This window comes from Eubalaena glacialis, chromosome 6 (genome assembly GCF_028564815.1).
Source record: "Eubalaena glacialis isolate mEubGla1 chromosome 6, mEubGla1.1.hap2.+ XY, whole genome shotgun sequence".
Lineage (NCBI taxonomy): Eukaryota > Metazoa > Chordata > Mammalia > Artiodactyla > Balaenidae > Eubalaena > Eubalaena glacialis.
In genome coordinates, this window is record NC_083721.1 from 10,468,312 (window position 1) to 10,488,700 (window position 20,389).

A 20,389-nucleotide genomic window follows, 5' to 3' on the forward strand; every position below is an offset into this window, starting at 1 on the left:
TTTTATGTTCATCTAACTAGGAGTTGGGCTGTGTTTAATGTTTGCTGTAGCTGAAGGTGCCAGAGGCTTTAAATTCCACTAATGTCCTTGTTTTTGTTTCTGTCTTTGGGCTTCCCTAAGAACCCTTCCTTAAATAGTCTGTCTTGCAGCTCCTTCAGCTGTAACCCGCTGCTATTATACTGGATCCCATGAAGAGCTGGAGGAGTCCCTAAATGAAAAACCCATGAGAGTGTCCCCACCCCACCCCCATACACACAGACAAGAATGCAGCCCTCAGGAGTTTCTTACTCTCACACTAGTCTATACTCAGCCTCCAACAATTCGTCAAAATTACCATTTAAATGTTCCTACCAGTTCATGGCTCCAGTGGCTTCTGCTCCCAGTAAGCACACCTCAGCATAATTTTCTGTATTCACCTCTCTCAAGATTTCAGGGTGGCAGTTTGCCCTATGACCTCAATTCTCTACTAGGTCTGAGAAAAATTGTGGATTATCAGTTTTAGGTTTCTTTTCTTGTTGTAAAGATGGGAGTGATAACTTCTAAGCTCTTGACATTTCAGATCTGAACTTGGAACCAGCAGAACACTTTGACTTGAATTGTCTGATAGGGTCATTTTTTACTTTGAAGACATTTTGATATTGCTGCATCAAAGGTAAAAGCACTCTACTCTCTTATCTCTTATGTATGCTATGGATACCTCTGAGCTCACTACTAGCCTCAACCCCCCTTATTCCTAACTCCCCCCCTTCTTTGACCTTATTTCAAATGGAAAGGAGTGGGGCTCAGGATCTCAGAGGAAGGGGACTGTTTTATCCACTACTTGATGTATCAAAAAGCTAAAAATAACCCATCATAAAATGGCCTCAGTAAAGCAGCTACATCAAAACATTATGTACCCTGGAAAAAACAGGATGCAGACAGACTCAAACTTAAATTTTCTAATCCAGTAGTTTTTTTAACGGAAACATGAGCTGGTTGAGATTGGATCCTCACCTTCTCCGTCCTCACCTCAACTCTCCAGTTTTCTTGCCCATTTACCACTTAATCTCCTGAGTCCAGTTCTTCTCCGGTGCTGAAGACTCTGCGTGTCAGCCTTTTTTCAGTGAACAGAACAGTGTTGCCTGAGTCTCATCCTGGAGCAGGTGTGTGTGGCCTTACCAATAAATATCAGATGAGTCCCTTGGCATGGATTTCTTTTCCTTTTTAATAATATAATCATAAAAATCAGCCAGACTTACTGAGCATTTAATATGGCCAAAAACGGTGATACCCACTTTATATACAGTTTATCTCACTTATCCCTATTACCCTTTGAAGTAGGAAAACTATGTATCCGAGGAAATCAGTGACTTGCCCAAGGTCATACAGCTAGTTTATGGTGAAGGGAGAATGCAAACCGAAATCTGTTTTTCACTTAAATTAGGTGCTTTCCCTTGTCTGTTCCTCTCAGAGGTATAACATAGCATGTAATAAATACCACTAGGGTTCTTATCTCTAACCTGGGAACGGCTGTTTGCAAGTCCCGTTTAGGGAGGTAATCCAGCTGTTCACCTGGATACAGCCCCCACTAGCCATAACTCCAGAAGCAAGGACTATAATCCACTCACTACTGAGTTCCCAAAACGGTGGCCCTAGTAAAGCAAAAAGTTCATTGGCAACATGAATGAATGAGGAAGTAAATAACTTCATGAGCCTAAGAGTGAATGAATGAAGTAACTCAGCATGATGATTAATGCAATAGGAAAAAGCCTTTCCAAGCATCATACAGTCCTGGGATCTTCACTAATATCAGACTCTTAAGTTCCAATGGGACAGGGACCATATTGGTCTTACTCATAAATTAGCACATGCCTGGCACATAGTAAGTTTCAGTAAACTTGTTCTTTTTGGTGGATTGACCTATCAGAGGCATTCCCTTCAAGAACAAGCAGCCCTCCTCTGAAGAATGACGGACAGTGGTTCTCTTCCTCAGCCTATGACTTTTTTCTAGATAACCCCCATCTTCTCCCTGTCCTACTTCCTCTTCCCAGAATACACGTATTTACTATTACAAGCACAATTCTTCACCTCAAACACCCACCTGATTCTTCCCTAACTCTGTTTAGCATACGAGTTAAGCAGAGAAGTACTGTTTGGGACCTATTTGAATTAGGATCCCTGCACTGTCACCACTGAAAGGGGCTTAGAGATCATCTCCTTTCAGAAATGAGAATAAGAAAGGGTAAGTAAGTAACCCAGGGTCATCACACGTACAGGCCAGAGGCCACATCTCCTGCCTCTCAGTCCAGTGCTCGGGTGGCCCACAGCACTGTCACTTCCATACTTGCCTTCGTGTGTTCACGTTGGCCCCATCATGGCAAGAATGGTAACTCAATAGTAAACTCAGCAAACCATATTATTGGCCCTTCGTTTTTTGTTTTGTTTTGTTTTTGTTTTAATGAATAATCCATGTAATAGAAGAAAACAGGCGAAACTCCGACATGAGAAGCTCGCCATCACCACCTTCTGGCCCACTGCTGCCAATGAAGCCAAACACAGTTCACTGTGGTCACAGATATGAAAAATGATCAGGGGTCACTGGGTTTTTAGTGCTGTCCCCCAACTAGCACTGAAAGGCTGAGTTGTGGTGTGAAGTAAGAAGATGTTGAATTTGAAACCCTGTATTAAAAAAACAAATCATAGAACCTGGACTTTAATCATAAAGATCATTACCAAAGCATATTTTTAAAAGGCTGTGGAACATTATGCAACATTTGCATGGTTTAATTATGAGTTTAGAAAAGCCTAGCACAACTTTTTCACTACAGTAAAACATGACAGAGCATGAATCATGGCATAATACTTTATGCTTACTGTGGTTTTAGACATGGGGTTAGGGGTGCTGGGCTGTCTACACAACAACGCATGAATTCCTGTACCGCAATTCACACCCAGAGGGCTTTATGACAATTATAAAACCTCTTCTGTTTGCTTTTTAAATGATTAAAATATTTGAATACTATATATATTCACTTTGTAAATACGTGTATCCAGGACATGTGCATGTCTTATGGAAAATATCTGAGTATATAATTTTATTTTCACTTGGAGCAAAATACTTGTAGCAGTATGGGAATGTTAAACAATCTGCTATTGCTATTTGCTTTCAATTGCTGGAAACACTGTTAGCTCTAAGATTATGCAGGATCTCTGACTGTAGCTGAACACTTATTTTCCACTGAGTCTGGAATGGACCGGCTCTTTATTCCTTGCCATCCCCTCAATTCTCTAAAATTCAGAAGAAAATGAAGACCTTTCTTTAATAGTAGATTTCAAAGATTCTAAGTTAAAATATTTCCCCAGGTTCTTCAAAATTAAAAATTAAAAAGTCAGTTATTTTAAAGAAAAGAAAGAAGTAGATCAGTATGAGGGAAACCGGGTAGAGGGCTCTCGGGAGAAGAGTAAGAAGGAAGACTTGGATCTCCAAATACTTGATTCTGTTCTCCACTGTGACAGCTTCAAAGGCATAAAAGACAAGGGACACTTTAACTAGAAGTGAAAAGCCCCAGAGGGAGGAGATGTGGACAATGTATAACGAGTAGAAATAACTCATTTCTTTATGTCACGAAACACAGAAAACTTGACACCTGTTGTTTTCCTAAGGAACTTTGCTCTTTCTGTATTTACTCCCAGCATTATGAACCCCTGGCTATGAAGGCCCTTTGGAGTTAGTGTAGTTTGCTGTCACCTTTGTCTACAAAGAAGGTGGAACACAAAGAGAAAATTAACATTTAATTCTAAGACAGAAATGTAAAGCTATCTTACGGTGAGACAGTGGTTGATTTTTAAATTTTCTTACACATTTTGCCTAAGAATAGAAGGTGCTGTTTTTTGTTTTCCTCCTCTGCAAACAGTATGATGCTTTTGAAAACTAAGACTCCTATGAATGCTGGAGTCAAATTTACAAAATGCTTTTTACCTAAATCTTCTGAAGTCAGATCTTTGTCTCTTCTCTCGCCCAGGCCTCTTTTTTTGTTGTTGTTAACATCTTTATTGGAGTATAATTGCTTTAGAGTGGTGTGTTAGTTCCTGCTTTATAACAAAATGAATCAGCTATACATATACATATATCCTCACATCTCCTCCCTCTTGTGTTTCCTTCCCACCCTCCCTATCTCACCCCTCTAGGTGGTCACAAAGCACCGAGCTGATCTCCCTGTGCTATGCGGCTGCTTCCCACTAGCTATCTATTTTACATTTGGTAGTGTATATATGTCCATGCCACTCTCTCACTTTGTCCCAGCTTACCCTTCCCCCTCCCCATGTCCTCAAGTCCATTCTCTACGTCTGCGTCTTTACTCCTGTCCTGTCCCAAGTAATTCAGAACCATTTTTTTTTTAGATTCCATACATATATGTGTTAGCATATGGTATTTGTTCTTCTCTTTCTGACTTACTTCTCTCTGTATGACAGACTCTAGGTCCATCCCCCTCACTACAAACCAGGCCTCTTTCAATGGCAATCTGTAAAATACTTGTTCAACATTCTGCCCTTTAGAAGTTGCAAACTTGAGGTCTTGAGAAAAAGTGGAAGACATCTCTGTTAGTCTGGGTTGATAGAGCCAGCTCTGCACTGCCGGGTTTGTGAACTAGTCATCAGGCCTCGTTGCCAGTTTCCTAGCCAGACTTTCTTTTCAGTTATCCTTGGGAGAGAGTTCACCTGAACTGAAAACATTTAAAAGCCACAGAATATTTTTGCCAAAGGTACAAAAAAAAGACCCAAACCCTTGCATTCTTTTGCGCTGAGTAGAGAGAGATGGGTGATCACCTGATAATGATAACCATGATTACAAAGCTGGGCAGTCAATTCGTGCAGTCAACAGTCTGAATGTTAACACTTCTACCTGGAAAGCATAATCAGCCTCTCTCATCATTAGTGTGATTAAAGAAAACCTTTGGAAGGAACAGTTAGCAGAGGAAAATCTTCAAGAATCAAACATAAATTATATTTCAGTATCGTTTTGGGGGGAAATCATCAGACAAAAGCACATTGGGACTTAAGGAGGCTTATTAAACACTGGTAAACAGGCCACAAACATGTATTAGATTTAAACAAAGGTAGCTGGTTTTTTATTAAAAGATTTTTCTAAATCCTGACCCACTCTACATGTAAGTGACCTCCCTGATTCTCTGCAGATACAAGGCAGATCCAGCCGTCCCCACCATGGTCCTACGAGCAGTCCTACCAGTACCTGGGACCCATTGCCTCTCCTTCTGTCCACCCAGCAACACCCATCTCGCCTGGACGGGCCAGCGGCATGACAACCCTCTCTGCAGAGCTTTCCAGTCGGCTCTCAAGTAAGCTGCTTGAAAATACACTCTTTGAAGTCCGGCTGCAGTGGAAGGTTCTGGAGACCAGACGGGATGCACGAAGGGGGTGGCAGTCATTTTTGATTGGATACAGTACGGTTTAAAGACAAGGCTGTCTATCTCTAAGTCCCCTGCCCACGCGCTGATTTTCCTTGACACTCAGAGGCAGAGATTACGTACAGATGTGAAGGTAGAAGTGGCTTGGAAAAAGTGGATTCCTTGGGCGTTTGGGGGTGCTCACATTTGGCAGGTACGGGTGGCAGCTGAAGGGTCAGTGACAGAAAAGGCCAAAGTAGTCAGCTTCTGGGCCTCAGATGGGACTGATCCATCTTGCGGTGGCGAGCTTTCACAGGCCACGTGAACAGCGCACTGGGGCACACGTGGAGTGGGACGCACATCTACCCCAACGGGACACTCCCAACTCAGAGCTGCTCATATCAGGTTTGAGGAACAGACTGGAAAGCTCAGGTGTCGTGGTTGGCATAGTTGTTGTTAATACGTGCTCATTAAACCTAGTCATTTAACCTATGAGACCTCTGGGCTTGGCACGCACCTTTGCTCGTGGGCAGGGAAATCAGAGTTACAGAGAAAAATTCCTTTGTTGAAAGCAAAAAGAAGCGACTCCCTGTTTGGGGCTTTGAAATTAGAGCTGGACCAGACTGTGAAAATACTTCAGAGGACTTCAGCAGTAGGAAGCCTGAGAACACACTTCTGTGGAAGGGCGGCTGTTTTTGCTTTTCAGCTCCTGGAATCAGATTATAGCAGATTAGGGGCAGGCAAAGGGGCAAAGGCACTGCGTCTGCCATTTTACGTGTGGTGTAATGTTGTGTTTTGTGGACAACTGTGATTATTTGAGACTTCCCCAAATGCTTCAGCTTCTTCTCAGAGCTTCACAGAATCCCTCTCAGCTTCTCAACAGCAGCAGTGCTGACACCTGGGGCCAGACAATTGTTCACTGTCGGGGGGCAGTCCTGTGCACTGCAGGGCCTTCATCAGTGTCTCTGGCCTCTAGATGCCAGCAGCACCCCCAGTCATGGCAACCGAAAATCACCAGACGTTGCCAAATGTCCTGAGGGCCACACTGCCCCCCAGTTCAGAACTGTCTTCTTGGGCGAGGTAGTAGAACAGGAAAGCCAACATAGTTGCCCAGTTTCCACACTATTTTCAGCCACTGTTGCCAAGAATTTCATGGCACCTGCCGGGCTAAGGAGTTCAGGGACTAGTGTAGGAATTATGAAGTCCATTTAGCTTGTTGTTGTTGTAGAAGCTCTGTCCCCTCACTACTGGTCTGCTTCCAAAGGCACTTGTCATCTTTCATTGTTTCTTCTTCTTGTTGGCACTGCTCTGCCCACTGGCTGTGGTCTACATCTGAAGCAATTACTGTTTTCCTTGGAAATGTCCCTGCTGTGGGTCTGTCCCTTGGAATTTATTTCATAAGTCTTTTGACTTGGTCAGCACCCAAGATCATCGGCACCTTAGAGTCCAAGAACCCTAGGGGCCAGCTGTTCTGGCTGACCAGTTCAGATGGAAGGCTGACTTCTTTTTTTATAGGAATGAGTAACATGTGCCCTCCCAAATCCCGTCTCACAGTTACACTTCTGAATAGCCTGGACTTCAGTTAGCCAAGGAGCAATGGAAGGGCATTTTATGGCATGAGGGTATGAAGGAGATAAAAACCACATCCCATTTCGGCGCCCAAGCATGACCGTGCGCTGTCTTGGAGGGTGGACCCGGGAGAATTCCAGAGGCGCTTTCACCGGTGGCAGAGCACAGCATGGGAGACTGCTCTCCACCTTGGCGGGTCTCCCTCTGAGAAATCGAGCCTGGAGCCCAGGCCTGAAAAGTGTTGTCATCTCCCTGTGGGCAGGAGGGGTTTGGGATACTTAAAAGAAAAGTGGCTGCTTTGAGAACCTGCTTTCCTTGAATCCCACCCCCAGCTCAGCTCTGTGCTCTGCCCCTCCCCGCCCCCAGCGCCACCGGGGCTCCCTTTGGCCAGAGAGCCCTGTGCTGTGTGTCTGTCTCTTACTCTTGCAGACAGACTCCACACCTTGTCTGAAAAGAGTTGTCATCCGGAGGTTTGCTTTTCTTTTTTTTAAATAATGTTGAGCTGCCAACCTGGGCGACAGACAGCATGCATTAATCTGAGTCATGCAAGATCCTTTTAAGGCAGCCATTATCTGCTCAGGCTCTTTAATCCTTCGGGGGCAGTGGGAGGGGCCCAGAGTAGGGCTGCTTTCATCCCCAACAAGCTGCAGAATGAAGACTTGAGCTGTCATGGCAAATATTTAGCTCCATCGGTGGGGAAACATTTCCAACTAAAATACCTGTACCGCCTAATCCCCAGATTTCCTACTCCTTAAAAGCTCCCTGTGAGTATCAGGGGTCCCCACCTCTGCCCACACTGCTACCGAGTAAGGGGGCACCAGCCCAGACAAAAGGACAGATGAGCTAAGGCCGGGTGAACTGTGCGTCACTGGTGGGGCTTGCTTGGTAGGGGGTCAGATTGGACATAAAAAGAAAACAAGTATTTTAATAGGTCACTTGAATCTGAGCCTACCTAGTGGGCCGAAGTTGTTTTGTTATCACAATGTGTGTGTAAACGACAATTTGGCCAAATGGATGGTCTTTTGTAGTGTGACATTGGTACCATGTGGACAGAAGAAGAATCACAGGCAACATCTAAGATCTTCCAGATATTCTGCCCACAAGTGAAAGAACTATTTTCCCCTGACAGCTGAGACCATAACATCATTCCATTACTTATGTCCGTGACAAATCACGGGCTCACTTGGGATTCCAGTAACTTGCTGTCATCACCAGGTTACCACACAGCAGTTGGAACAGACTGGCAGAGCATGTCCAGACACCGTCATGAAACAGGGTGACCTTTCATTCATTTTCCAGTGGATTCACCTTTTTGTCTCATGGCAAATGAAGCAAGAGGAATAATAGGTGGAGTCATTTATTTGTGTCCGGAGTATTGCATCAGATGACAACAAATTGATTGTATTTGCCTAATGCTTCTCCCTGGACTATAGAAACCTAACTGGAAAAATGGAGTAAAGCTTCCTGTTAACTCTCAAGTATGTCACAGCTCTCTGTGTGAACACAAACAAGTGACACAGGGCTTGCTCACAGAAGGCCCCGGCGGGCAGGGACAAACCCTGTGGAATGAGATGCGGCCTGGCTTCAGGACGAGCTAGAGAGTGTCCGTGGAAGGGCACCCCTTGAACCACTGTCACTTTACAACCTTTTCCCTGCCCACACGTCTGCCTCGCTTTGAAAACGTTAACAAGAGTGTTTGTTTGAAAGTCAGACTCCTGGTTTCCTCATCAGTGGAGAGATTAGCTGCAGGCTTCGGTTGTTTCTATAATTACCTCTCTGACGAGGAGTACATCCCCTCATCAGAGGCACCCCAAATTTACAGGAGTTCCCTTGGAGGGAGGGAGGGAGGGAGGGGGAGAGGGCGAGAGAAAGAGAAAGAGAGAGCAAGAACGAGAACACTAGCTCTCCCTGCTGGAATAAAAGGCTTGAAATATGAGGAAGTTGATCAACAGCCGATGCCGTCCAAAAGCAGATTAATCCACCCGATGGCTTTCCTTTCATAGCAAGCTTTTGGCTCAGTCAGGTTTCTCTGTGGGCCTAAACACAAAAGGACACAGGCCACATGCCATCTTGAGCTCGGAGTTATTTTGTATGTTGATTTGAGAACTGATAAATTTTAAAACATTCAGTCCTTGCCTCTGCTCTGTTTTGTTGCTGTCTTTTGGGTTTGCTGACGTAAAGATTACGGTCCTGGCCTGGTCATTTAATGAATAATTCTGAGGAACAGAAACTACCCCAGAACACCATCCTACATGCACAGTGGTGGTTCTCAGCAGGGGTGGGAGACTTCTGCCCCCCTCACCCCTACCCCCAGGACATTTGGAAGGTTGGGAGACATTGTTGGCTGTCACAATGGGGGGAGTGGGGTCACTACTGACATCTGCTGGGCCGAGGCCAAGGATGCTGCCAAACATCCATCCCAGGCCCACATCACCCCAACAAAGCTGGCCCCAAATATCAGTAATGCCACTGTTGGGAAACTCTGATCTACAGGACACAGAAAACCCATCCTAGCACCCAAACCCCCGAGTAGTTCCCAAGGGCAGCCTGTGGTTAAGGAAAACGCAAAAAGATGCCACAAAGGACAGCCAAAGCCAGTCCGCGAAATGGTAAATGCATCATCCTAACCAAATGAGTTTTATAGACAAAGCTTTGCCATTTCTGGTAGAATTTCAACATGTACAAAAACGGAGCAGATAAGTCAAGGTACTGCAGCCACTCCTCTTAACAAACCGGTGATGTATCTTAGAGAAAAGCACGTGAAACCGAGGCTGTACTGTTTCTAAAACTGTGGAACTAGTCTGAAGGTAGATGTGGGAGAGAGAGTGATGTGACGGTTCACAGACACCCACTCCCAGTAACTACTATGGCGTGCATCAGCTTCAACCATAGCAAACAGCCAATTTTTAACTATTCCGGGCCTACCAAAACAGCAGTTTCCTAGGATTCAACCTAAATATTATCTATAACGTATTAAAATGTTATTACATATTAATATTGTTATGACAATACCGTATTATGTATATATATTCTATTAATATTAATCTATTAATGCATCCATTATATTAGTTCTAGTGTTACACTGTTTTGTTATATATTGTTATATTAATATCACCGATTAAATGTACATTACCACTGATATATTAATATACTAATTATATAGAGAGGTGGCAAACTATTTTCCCGCAAAGGGCCAGATTCTAAATATTTTAGACTTTCTGGGCCCTACAGTCTGGCCCTCTAGTCTCTGCCATGACCACTCAACTCTGCAGTGGTGATTTAAAAGCAGCCATAGATAATACAGAAAAGAATGAGTCAGGCTCCTTCCAATAGAACTTCACGTATGAACACTGAAATTTAAATTCCATATCATTTTCACGTCAGGACATCATCTTTTGATTTTTTTTCTTTTTCAACCATTTAGAAAAATAAAACTCATTCTTAGCCTGTGGGCTTACAAAAATTGGTAGCAGGTGGATCTGGCAGGTGGGTTTGCCAACCCCGGAGTTACAGAAATATGTTTATATTAAGCAAGTTATATTAAGCAAGTATTATATCATATACCGTATTACATTGCATGAGATCGTATATTACCGTCACCATCGTAGCAGCTCGCTGGGCAGCAGCATTCTGGGTAATCCTCCCGCGGGCGGGCCGGCGGGGGAAGGGGCGTGGCCTCCCTGAACCCCCGTCTCACGATATTTTTCTCGCCCACCCCGCAGCGGCGCCCGACCTGACGGCCTTCGGCGACCCGCGCCAGTTTTCCGCGCTGCCCTCCATCTCCGACCCCCGCATGCACTACCCCGGCGCCTTCACCTACTCCCCGACGCCCGTCACGTCGGGCATCGGCATCGGCATGTCGGCCATGAGCTCGGCCACGCGCTACCACACGTACCTGCCGCCGCCTTACCCCGGCTCGTCGCAGGCGCAGGGCGGCCCGTTCCAGGCCAGCTCGCCGTCCTACCACCTGTACTACGGCGCGTCAGCAGGCTCCTACCAGTTCTCCATGGTGGGCGGCGAGCGGTCGCCGCCGCGCATTCTGCCGCCCTGCACCAACGCCTCCACCGGCTCGGCGCTGCTCAACCCCAGCCTCCCGAACCAGAGCGACGTGGTGGAGGCCGAGGGCAGCCACAGCAACTCCCCAACCAATATGGCGCCCGCCGCGCGCCTCGAGGAGGCCGTCTGGCGACCCTACTGAGGCTGCGCACGCGCTCTCCGTGCGGCCGGGCGTCGTCCCGGAAGCGCCTCCTTCGGGCTCCGGCCTCGTGTGCTCGGGAAACCCGCGTGGGCCCGGCCGCCGGCCCTGGGGAGTGCGCCGCTGCCAACCGCCGTGGTGATCTCGCTCCGGGCGGGGCCCCGGGGCCGCCTGTGCTTCTCAAGTCCGTGCAGTTCGCAATTGCCGTTGGCCCATCTCAGATTTTTCTAACCTGATGCAACTTGAGGGTGTCCGCTTCACCACCCCGTGGACACGCTGTAAGGCAAACAGAAAGATTCCCAGAGGGAAACTGTGAATGCTTCTGATTTAGCAATGCTGTGAATAAAAGAAAGATTTTATACCCTTGACTTCACTTTTTAACCAAGTTGTTTATTCCAAAGAGTATGGAATTCGGGTTTTTGGGGGGGGGTTTGGGGGGGGTGGGGAGATGCAACTCATTCTGTTTGGCATCTAATTCATATTTTTAATTTTCTTTTGCAGCACCTTATAAATTGCAAAATGCGTATTTGCATTTGGGGTGGTTTTTATTTTTATATATACATAAATTTGAGCTTGCTTCTTTCTTGCTTTGACAAATGAAAGAAATATGATTCCTTTTTCTGTAAGTTTTATTTAACTTTTCTTTTGGACTTTTTTTGTAGTTGTTTTTTGAGAAACGGCTACAGCTTTGGGTCATTTTCAACTACTGTATTCCCACAAGGAATCCCTAGATATTTATGTATCTTGATGTTTAGACACTTACTTAATGTGTTGATACTTTTTTATTATTTAAATGTACTTATATTAAGAAGAAAAATATCAAGTACTACATTTTTTGTTTTTGATAGTAGCCAAAGTTAATTGTATCACATTGAAGAAAGTTGGGAAAAAAAGCATGGGTAATGTGATCACTTGGTTATCTAAATATTGTTTACATTAAACTCCCTTTAATGTTAATCAAACGAGTTGGTAGCTAACGCAGCAATGTTTTTAGTAGGCTTTTTAGATACTGAGGGTCACTCCAAAGATCTAAAGTATGGAATTTTCTGCCAAGCTCAACAAAGGGTCTCATATCTGACTCCCTCCCTTCAAACGGAGAAGGTCAAATCTGGTTCCAGAGGGTTCACGTAGATGCAATGATTGCACCTCTGGAGAGGATTTATTTTCTAGGGGTTTTCTCACTGCATGGCCTCTTGTTAATGTGAGACATGCTTTGTAACAGAATGAATCCAAAGAAAGCTGTGTGGAGGAGCGGTATCCACATGGAAACCGAGTGAATGAATTCAGGGGTTCCTTAACTGCTTGATTCCGGAGATCATCTGAATCTAGAGTTCAGATTTTTTTAGCTCCAAGAAAATATTCCTCTTTGATACAGTACCTGTTCATTGATGCAGAACGAAACTTGTGGCTGTCCCCCAAGGCTGGGAGTGGAAGGGACTAGACCGGATGCCTTTGACAGCTGAAGGTCTCCAGCTCAGTTTTCACAGGGTGGGCCCAGAAGCAGGCCTGAACAAGCCAAATCCCCTCCGTGTGCCTCAGTGGAGTCATGTGGGAGAGCATCGCCCCACCTGTGCAGGACCCCGTCCCATGCTGCTCACTGACCACCCATCTTTGTGTTGCTCTCACCAGGCTGAGACCCTACCCTGTAGGGTGTGTGCACTTTTACCCGTGCATCAGCATGACAGGAAAGATTCATGTCACTGCTGCCCATGGCTACAATCCAAACATACCCAATGTCACTGTAAATTTTATGGCACTATTTTTATTGGAGGATTTGGTCAGAATGCAGTTGTTGTACAACTCATAAATACTAACTGCTGATTTTGACATATGTGTGCTCAAAATGATCTGGTTGTTATTTAATGTACCTCTTAAATTAGTTGAAACGATTTCAGGTCAACTCTGAAGAGTATTTGAAAGCAGGGCTTCAGAACAGTGTTCGATTTTTATTTTATAAATTTAAGGATTCAAGTTAGAAAGATCTTTGGCTGCAGGCAGCAAAACAGCTGGTCTTATTTAAAACAACTTGTTTTTGAGTTTTCTTATATATATATATATTGATTATTTGTTATACACAGATGCAGTAGCACTTTGGTAAGAATAAAAGAGTAAAGCAGTTTGTGTTGTCAGTCAGGTCGTTCTTATCTAGAAAAGAGCTAAAGCAGATCTTGGAGAAACTCAGAATATATTTATTTTCATTTTAGGCATAATTCTCCCTCCATGACACATTTTCATGTTTTATTCTATGTTACATTTTTACAGCAAAATGACCCTTAAATGTCAGTAAATTTAAAACTTTTTATTTCTGAAAAAGACCATTAGCCCATTTGCCCCAAATTGAACTTTCTTTTCATGATCAGCCTTCTTTTCATGATCAACGTTCTTTTCAGCACGTTGCCTTATCTGACCTGACAAAATGTTGGTTAAAAAAATGAAGGAAAAAAATGTGTATTTTTCAGTTCAGTTCTGGTACCTGAAGATATTCCAACCAAAATCAGCCCAATGCCCTACAAGGGAAATCAGATAATCTCTCACATTGAATCTTCACTCTCAAGGCCATGTGTGAGGAGAGCTTGTCACTTTGTCGTGGACCCACAGGTTTGGCCATTCAGAGTTTCACAGGCCCTTACCAGCATATATAGTATTTAATCTTTCCAGAAAAAAAAAAAAAGTCAAACCTTATTTGTTTTGGAGATAGGTCTCATACTTAATGCATTTTTCCCCCTGAGGAATTCCATTCTGTTGCCTTCAGGTTAAATTAAGGTGGTCCTTTTATCAAGTAGATCCTTAAGCCAATTAAGTAATAACTGGATGTATCTGGGAGCACTGGTCCAGGAGAAGAAAGATTAAATAGCCATCTTTACTGCTTGTTCATGCCCTTATTTATAATTTCAACATAGACACATATTTCAGTTCTTTTTGTTTTTCTCACTACCTAAAAATACTTCTATTTTTCTCTCTCTCTGCCCCCCGCAATTATCTCCCTCTTTGTCTCTCCCCATCCCTCCCCCAAATCCCACCTCTTCCCTCCTCCATTCTCCAGCTTTGTATAAGGAGATAGCACGCACACCCATCCCAACACCAAACACGTTTCCTCCCTTTACATAAAGGAACATAGTGAGTCAGCCTTTCTCCTGCGTATGGGTTTCTTCCAGCAGAACGGAGACATTGCCAACCATTTTGGATCTGCTTGCTGTCCAAGTGCAGCAATAGAAGCCTTCCTGGGCAAATTACAATCAGTGACTTAACAGACAGCCTTTCTGCTGCCTAGGGTTTCTGTGCAGATAAACAGAAATGCTCTGATTAGAAAGGAAATGAATGGTTTCACTCAAATGTCCTGCAATTTAGGACTGCAGATTTCTGTCTTGAAATACCTGTTTCCTTGGGACATTCCGTCCTGGTGATTTTTGTTTTTGGTGTTTTTTGTTTTCTGGGGGATGACATGTTTGGGGTCTTTTATACATGAAAAGTCGGTTTAACAATGATATCAGAAAACATTTTTTACACCTGAACAAAATGCCTTTTTATTTACCTGCAGTATACAGTCTTTTGGGACTTTTTGTTTGTCTGTTTCTTTGTTTGGAGTTTTCCCCTCCCTTTAGCCAGATCAGTATTGATGAGGCTGATCATTTGGCATTTTTTTTTCCTTCCAGAAGAGTTGCATCAACAAAGTTAATTGTATTTATGTATGTAAATAGATTTTAAGCTTCATTATAAAATATTGTTAATACCTGTAATAATTTTTTTTCAATTTTTTTGTGTGTTTCTAAGGACATTTTCTTATGTTTGCTAAATACTGTAGACAAAAAAAACCCGCTTCTTTCTACTTTGTTTATTTTAGACTTAAAAATGAGCTACTTTTTATTCACTTTTGTAAAGAGCTAATAGCATGGTTCTAATTTTTTTTTTAAGAAGTTCACTTTTTGTTCTGGGGAAATGAATGTGCAAAAAAAAAAAAAACTGTTGGTTATTTGTGCTATTCTGGATGTATAAAAATCAATGGAAAAAAATAAACTTCCAAATTGAAATGACAGTATAACACATCTATTGAAAAAGTACCGATGGGAAATGCACACTACTTGACTAGGCTCCACCTCGTGTCTATTTGTGTAGCATTTACTGGATCTGTTCCCAAAGCATCCTGGAAATTTGTGTGTGGTTTCTTTCTCCCTCGTACTAACCTAGTGAACATTTTCTGCAAGGGAACTGCCAGTCTTGAGTTTTAAACCAGATGCGTTGTGAGAAGACACCCCAGAAGCCCCTCTCCAAGGTGTTTCTAGATAGCGCAGGAGAGCAGACACTCCACTGTGCGTGATTCCACTCACGGCACCTAGTCACAGTGGCTGCCCCCTCTGCCAGGAGCACCCACTGGGCCCAGCCTGTGCAGGGCAGCTGGACTGCTGCTGCCTAGGAACCATTGGGCCTTACTTTCTTTGTACCACAGTTTCTTCTGTAAATCCAGTATTACAACTAGTGAATGGCAAATAAACAGTTTGGCAACTACGTACACCATTATCACATTGGTTTTGTCTTTCTCTGAGATGGAGGGCTGGGAAGCCAGCTGAAGCCCCCTGCAGCACACAGGAAACCGCCTTCAACGGGCAGTTTACAGTCTGCAAGCTGAACTCTGTGCCTCTACCTCTCAGGGCCTCCTGCTTCCGACAGCACCACGGCCTAGGCACAGCCCAGGCTCCCGGGGTTGCTGCTGTGGGTATGAAGGAACACCAAAACATGCATAAATGCCTGTCTTACAAAAGAAAGGAATTAAGTGGGATTTTCAAACACAAGGTGGAAAGGGTATATGTTCAACCTGAGGCCGGACACCCTGACCTGCCTCCATTTCTGTAAATTTCAGGAGTCAGCCCTGATGACTGATGGGGAGTTGTTTATAAGGGCTTCCCTCACCACCAGCCCTGTGCAGAGGAGTATTCGTATTTCAGTCTCAAGGCTCTGTGTGATCCAATGTACCTCCCAGCCAAGGACCGGGCTAAAGCTGCTTCCCAGTTCTTGCCATTGCCACCTCATGGTCTTAAGTGACCTACGGGATGGCCACACAGAATGTCAGGAACCAAAGCAAGTGGGATCAAAAGAAATCACGGGGACTTCCCTGGCGGTCCAGTGGTTAAGACTTCGCCTTCCAATGCAGGGGGTGCGGGTTCAGTCCCTGGTCAGGGAGCTAAGATTCCCACATGCCTTGTGGACAAAAAACCAAAACGTATAACAGAAGCAATATTGTAACAAATTCAATAAAGACTTTAAAAATGGTCCACATCAAAAAAAAAAAAAAAAACTTAAGAAAAAGAAAAGAAATCACAGACGTAGGAGTTAATGGCTAATGAGCAGGGGCAGGAAATGGGTGGAAGGACTGGGTTATATACGTTCCGAAAGGGAGCCTAGGGGAGCTGCTGGAAGCATGTACTCAGGGTTTGAGCTCTAGCTCTGTCTCACACAAGGGAACAAGTTAAACTAGTGACCTAGTTTTTCTCACCTGTAAAATAGAGATAATACTGTTTCAAGTTATGAAATTTAAATAAGTTAATACATATCAAACACTTTAAAAAGTGCTTGGCACATAATACATGCTCAATAAATGTTAAATACACAAAGTGATAGCACACGTTATTAAACATGTAAACAATATCAAATAAAAAGTTTAAATGCCTCCCACTTTGCCCAATCCCTGCCTTGCTGTTGCTATTCACTGTTTCGTGTTCACCATTCCAGACTCTTTTCTATAACCATAACATACACCATGTATTTAATCTACACCTAAGCAAAAAGGCATCAGATGATACATATCATTGCATAGATTTTTAACTTAATATGTATACAACGTGCATCCTTCCACATGAGTCAGCTTAGATCTCCATCATTCTTTTTTTTTTTATAAGTTTATTTATTTATTTATTTTTGGCTGTGTTGGGTCTTCATTTCTGTGCGAGGGCTTTCTCTAGTTGTGGCAAGCGGGGGCCACTCTTCATCGCGGTGCGCGAGCCTCTCACTATCGCGGCCTCCCATTGCGGAGCACAGGCTCCAGACACGCAGGCTCAGTAGTTGTGGCTCACGGGCCCAGTTGCTCCGCGGCATGTGGGATCCTCCCAGACCAGGGCTCGAACCCGTGTCCCCTGCATTGGCAGGCAGATTCTCAACCACTGCGCCACCAGGGAAGCCCTCCATCATTCTTTTTAACGACTGCACTGCATAGCATTTCATGGTTGTACTAATCCATTTACCCCTTCATTTATTGCTGGACATCTAGGTTGCTCCCAACATCTTGCTATGACAACAGTTCTCTGTATATATCTTAGCACCTTGTGCTAGAATTTTTGTACATTTAAAAGCAACTGCTGGTTCAAAACAATTTTACATTTTGACAGGTACCTCCAGATACCTCTTTCGGAAGGTTTTATTGAATTAGATTTCTAGGGTCGGGGCCCTGTACTAGGAAGAAGAAAACAGAAACTTGCCAGGTAGATGCTTGATTGCTGTCTGTAGCAGGCGTTTAATCCAGACCTTAGTGTCAGAGAGATTTTGGATCTTCTGAAGAAGTGCTCAAAGCCTTCCAGAGGAGGAGTGTCGGCCTGAAGAAAACAATTACAACAAACATTTTTCAAGTGCCTACTACAAAGCGGGCTCTGGTTTAAGCGCTTCACGTATGCTAGCTTATTCAATTCTGACACTGGCCCCATGGGAGAGATCCTGTTGTTGTCTCCATTCTGCAAATAAGAAGACTGAGGTCCATGAGGTTAAGTAATTCACATGGTCCCACGGCTATTGGAGGAACAGCAGTCCAGCCCGGGACCCCCTGCTCTTAACCACTCTTCTGTACTGAAGCTCTGAGCAACGCTAGACATTCCTTGATGACAAAAGAGTTGTCTAAACCTTCAAGGGTGGCCGGGCTCTTCAAATAATGCTGCTTCTTGCTAGTCTGAAAAGCAGAAGGGAGAGATGATTGTGGGAGGGTTTCCGGTAAAGCGGGGCAGGGCTTGGAGCCCACAGGGCTTCCATGGAAATGGTTCACCCCTGCTCAGCGCTCGAGACCGGGGAGGGGTTCCAGATTAAAATCTCCTTCCCTGCAGGACCGAGCGTGTCAGGCAGACCCCGTGAATTCTGAGGGGAAGCCTCTGCAGGAGTCCTCCACACCTTCCCGAGTCTGCCCTCCATTTATCTATTTATTTTTAATTAATAAACTCGATTTTTAGGACAGTTTTAGGTTTACAGAGAAACTAAGCAGATAGTATGGAGAGTTCCCATCTCCCCGACCCCTACACATACCTCCTGACACCAGCACACAATTTCCCGGGTTATTAACATTTTAAACATTAAGGTGGTGCATTTGCAACAACTAATGAGCCAATATTGATACCTCATTATTAACTAAAGTCCATAGTTTATTCAGATGTTCTTAGGATTCACCTAATGTCCTTTTTCTGTTCCAGGGTCCAACATTACATTTCGTTGTCAGGGCTTCTTAGGCTCCTCTGGGCTGGGACATTTTCTCAGACTTCCCTTGTTTATGAGGATCATGATAATTTTGAAGAGTACTAGTCAGGTGTATCGTAGGATGCCCCTCTATCAGAATTTTCTGCTGTTTTCTCTCGTGATTTGACTGGGGTTATGGGTTTGTGGAGGAAGAGCACAGAGGTACCATGCTATTTTTACCATATCATACCAAGTGTATGTACTATCAACGTGATTTATGACTGTTGATGTTGACCTTGATCAGCTGGTGGGGAGTGGTGTTTGCCAGGTTCTCCTCTGTAAAGTTACCCTTTATTTCCCCCTTTCTGTACTGTACTCTTTGGAAGAAACTCCCTACACACAAGCCACGTTTAAGAAATGGAAAATGATGCTCTCCCTCCCTTGGCTGGGGCAGCTCTATCAGCAGGCGGCAGGCCCTGTGGGATGCAAGGGCCAGATGCTCCCAGCATGAAGCACTCTCTCTGCTCCGTAGGGGATGGGCAGCTCCCCTTTCTTCTGGGTGCTTGTGCACCCCCCCTTCACCCCTCCAGCCTAGAGAATCCAAAGGTTCAGGGTTCTAGAAGCATCTCCATGTCACTTTGGGCCCACTTTGGACAAAGCCAAGTTCCCCCCACCCCCCGGCAACCAGATGATGCTGATAAAATCCTCACCAAAGTATCCAAATATGGCCTATGATCGCAAGAGATCACCACCAATTTTTCTTTTTCTTTTTTTTTTCTTTTCTTTTTCCTTCCTTCCTTCCTTCTTTCTTTCTTTCTTTCTCTTTCTTTCTTTCTTCCTTTCTTTCCTTCCTTCTTTCTTTCTTTCTCTTTCTTTCTTTCTGTTTCTTCCTTTCTTTCTCTTTCTTCCTTCCTTTCTTTCTTTCCTTTCTTGTCTTTCTTCCTTTCTTTCCTTCTCTTTCTTTCTTTCTTTCTGTCTCTTTCTTTCCTTTCTTTCTTTTCTTTCTTCCTTCCTTCCTTTCTTTTTTTCTCTTTCTTTCTTTCTTCCTTTCCTTTCTTCCTTTCTTTCCTTCTTTATTTTTTTTCTTTCTTTTCTTTCCTTCTTTCTTTCTTTCTTTCTTTTCTTTCTTTCTTTCTTTCTTTCTCTTTCTTTCTTTCTTTCTTTCTTTTCTTTTCTTTCCTTTCTTTTCTTTTCTTTTCTTTTTTGGTTTGGCACCATTGGCTGAGCTTTGTCTTATGCCCTGACAGAATTCTCCACATCTTTGTTCAAAACCAGCCCACCTTGTGTCCATGACTTACCTTAGGAAGGGTCTCAGCATCCTAGATCCCAGCATCCTAAGGGGACTTTGAATCCACCCCTCTCTCTGATGCACAAATATCCGTCTCCACCCCTGGGGGTTTCTCAGGAATAGGTGTGCCTCCTTCTTGACATATTACAGAACTAAGTTCCCAGCTCACTTTTTCAAAGGGAGAGGAGATGACATGGAATGTGTTTACTGCCCAGGCAGGAGGAGTATTAGTCATGTGCCAAATTTTAACATTAGTAATTAAATTTTGCATACTTTAAATTCTCCCTTGTTTCCATTTCACTGATGCTGTTGTAAGGATTAATTAATGTTTTGAAAGGGTTTTGAAGATGAAAAGTCTTACATGCATACAAAGTACAATTATTTGTTATTACAAATAATTGTATGAGACCACTTTCTTCCTTGATTACATGAGGGTTTCTGCAGGTAGTTAAAAGCTGCAGTGTCGCTCTTACAGAATGGCTGCCTTCATCAAAAATGTATTATATGGCAGTGAAGCACAGAGTCCTTTCC

The 20,389-nt window shown here is 43.9% G+C and overlaps 1 protein-coding gene across 1 annotated transcript in view; it reads left to right on the plus strand.

Moving 5' to 3' along the window:
- RUNX1 (RUNX family transcription factor 1) overlaps positions 1-11,444 on the plus strand; it is an 87,986-nt gene extending 76,542 nt beyond the window's left edge. Inside the window, exons 5-6 of the mRNA XM_061192879.1 lie at positions 5,175-5,336; positions 10,676-11,444. Coding sequence (XP_061048862.1) covers positions 5,175-5,336; positions 10,676-11,151 — 638 coding nt within the window. The 3' untranslated portion in view covers positions 11,152-11,444. The remainder of the gene's footprint in view (positions 1-5,174; positions 5,337-10,675) is intronic.
- Positions 11,445-20,389: the final 8,945 nt, after the last annotated feature.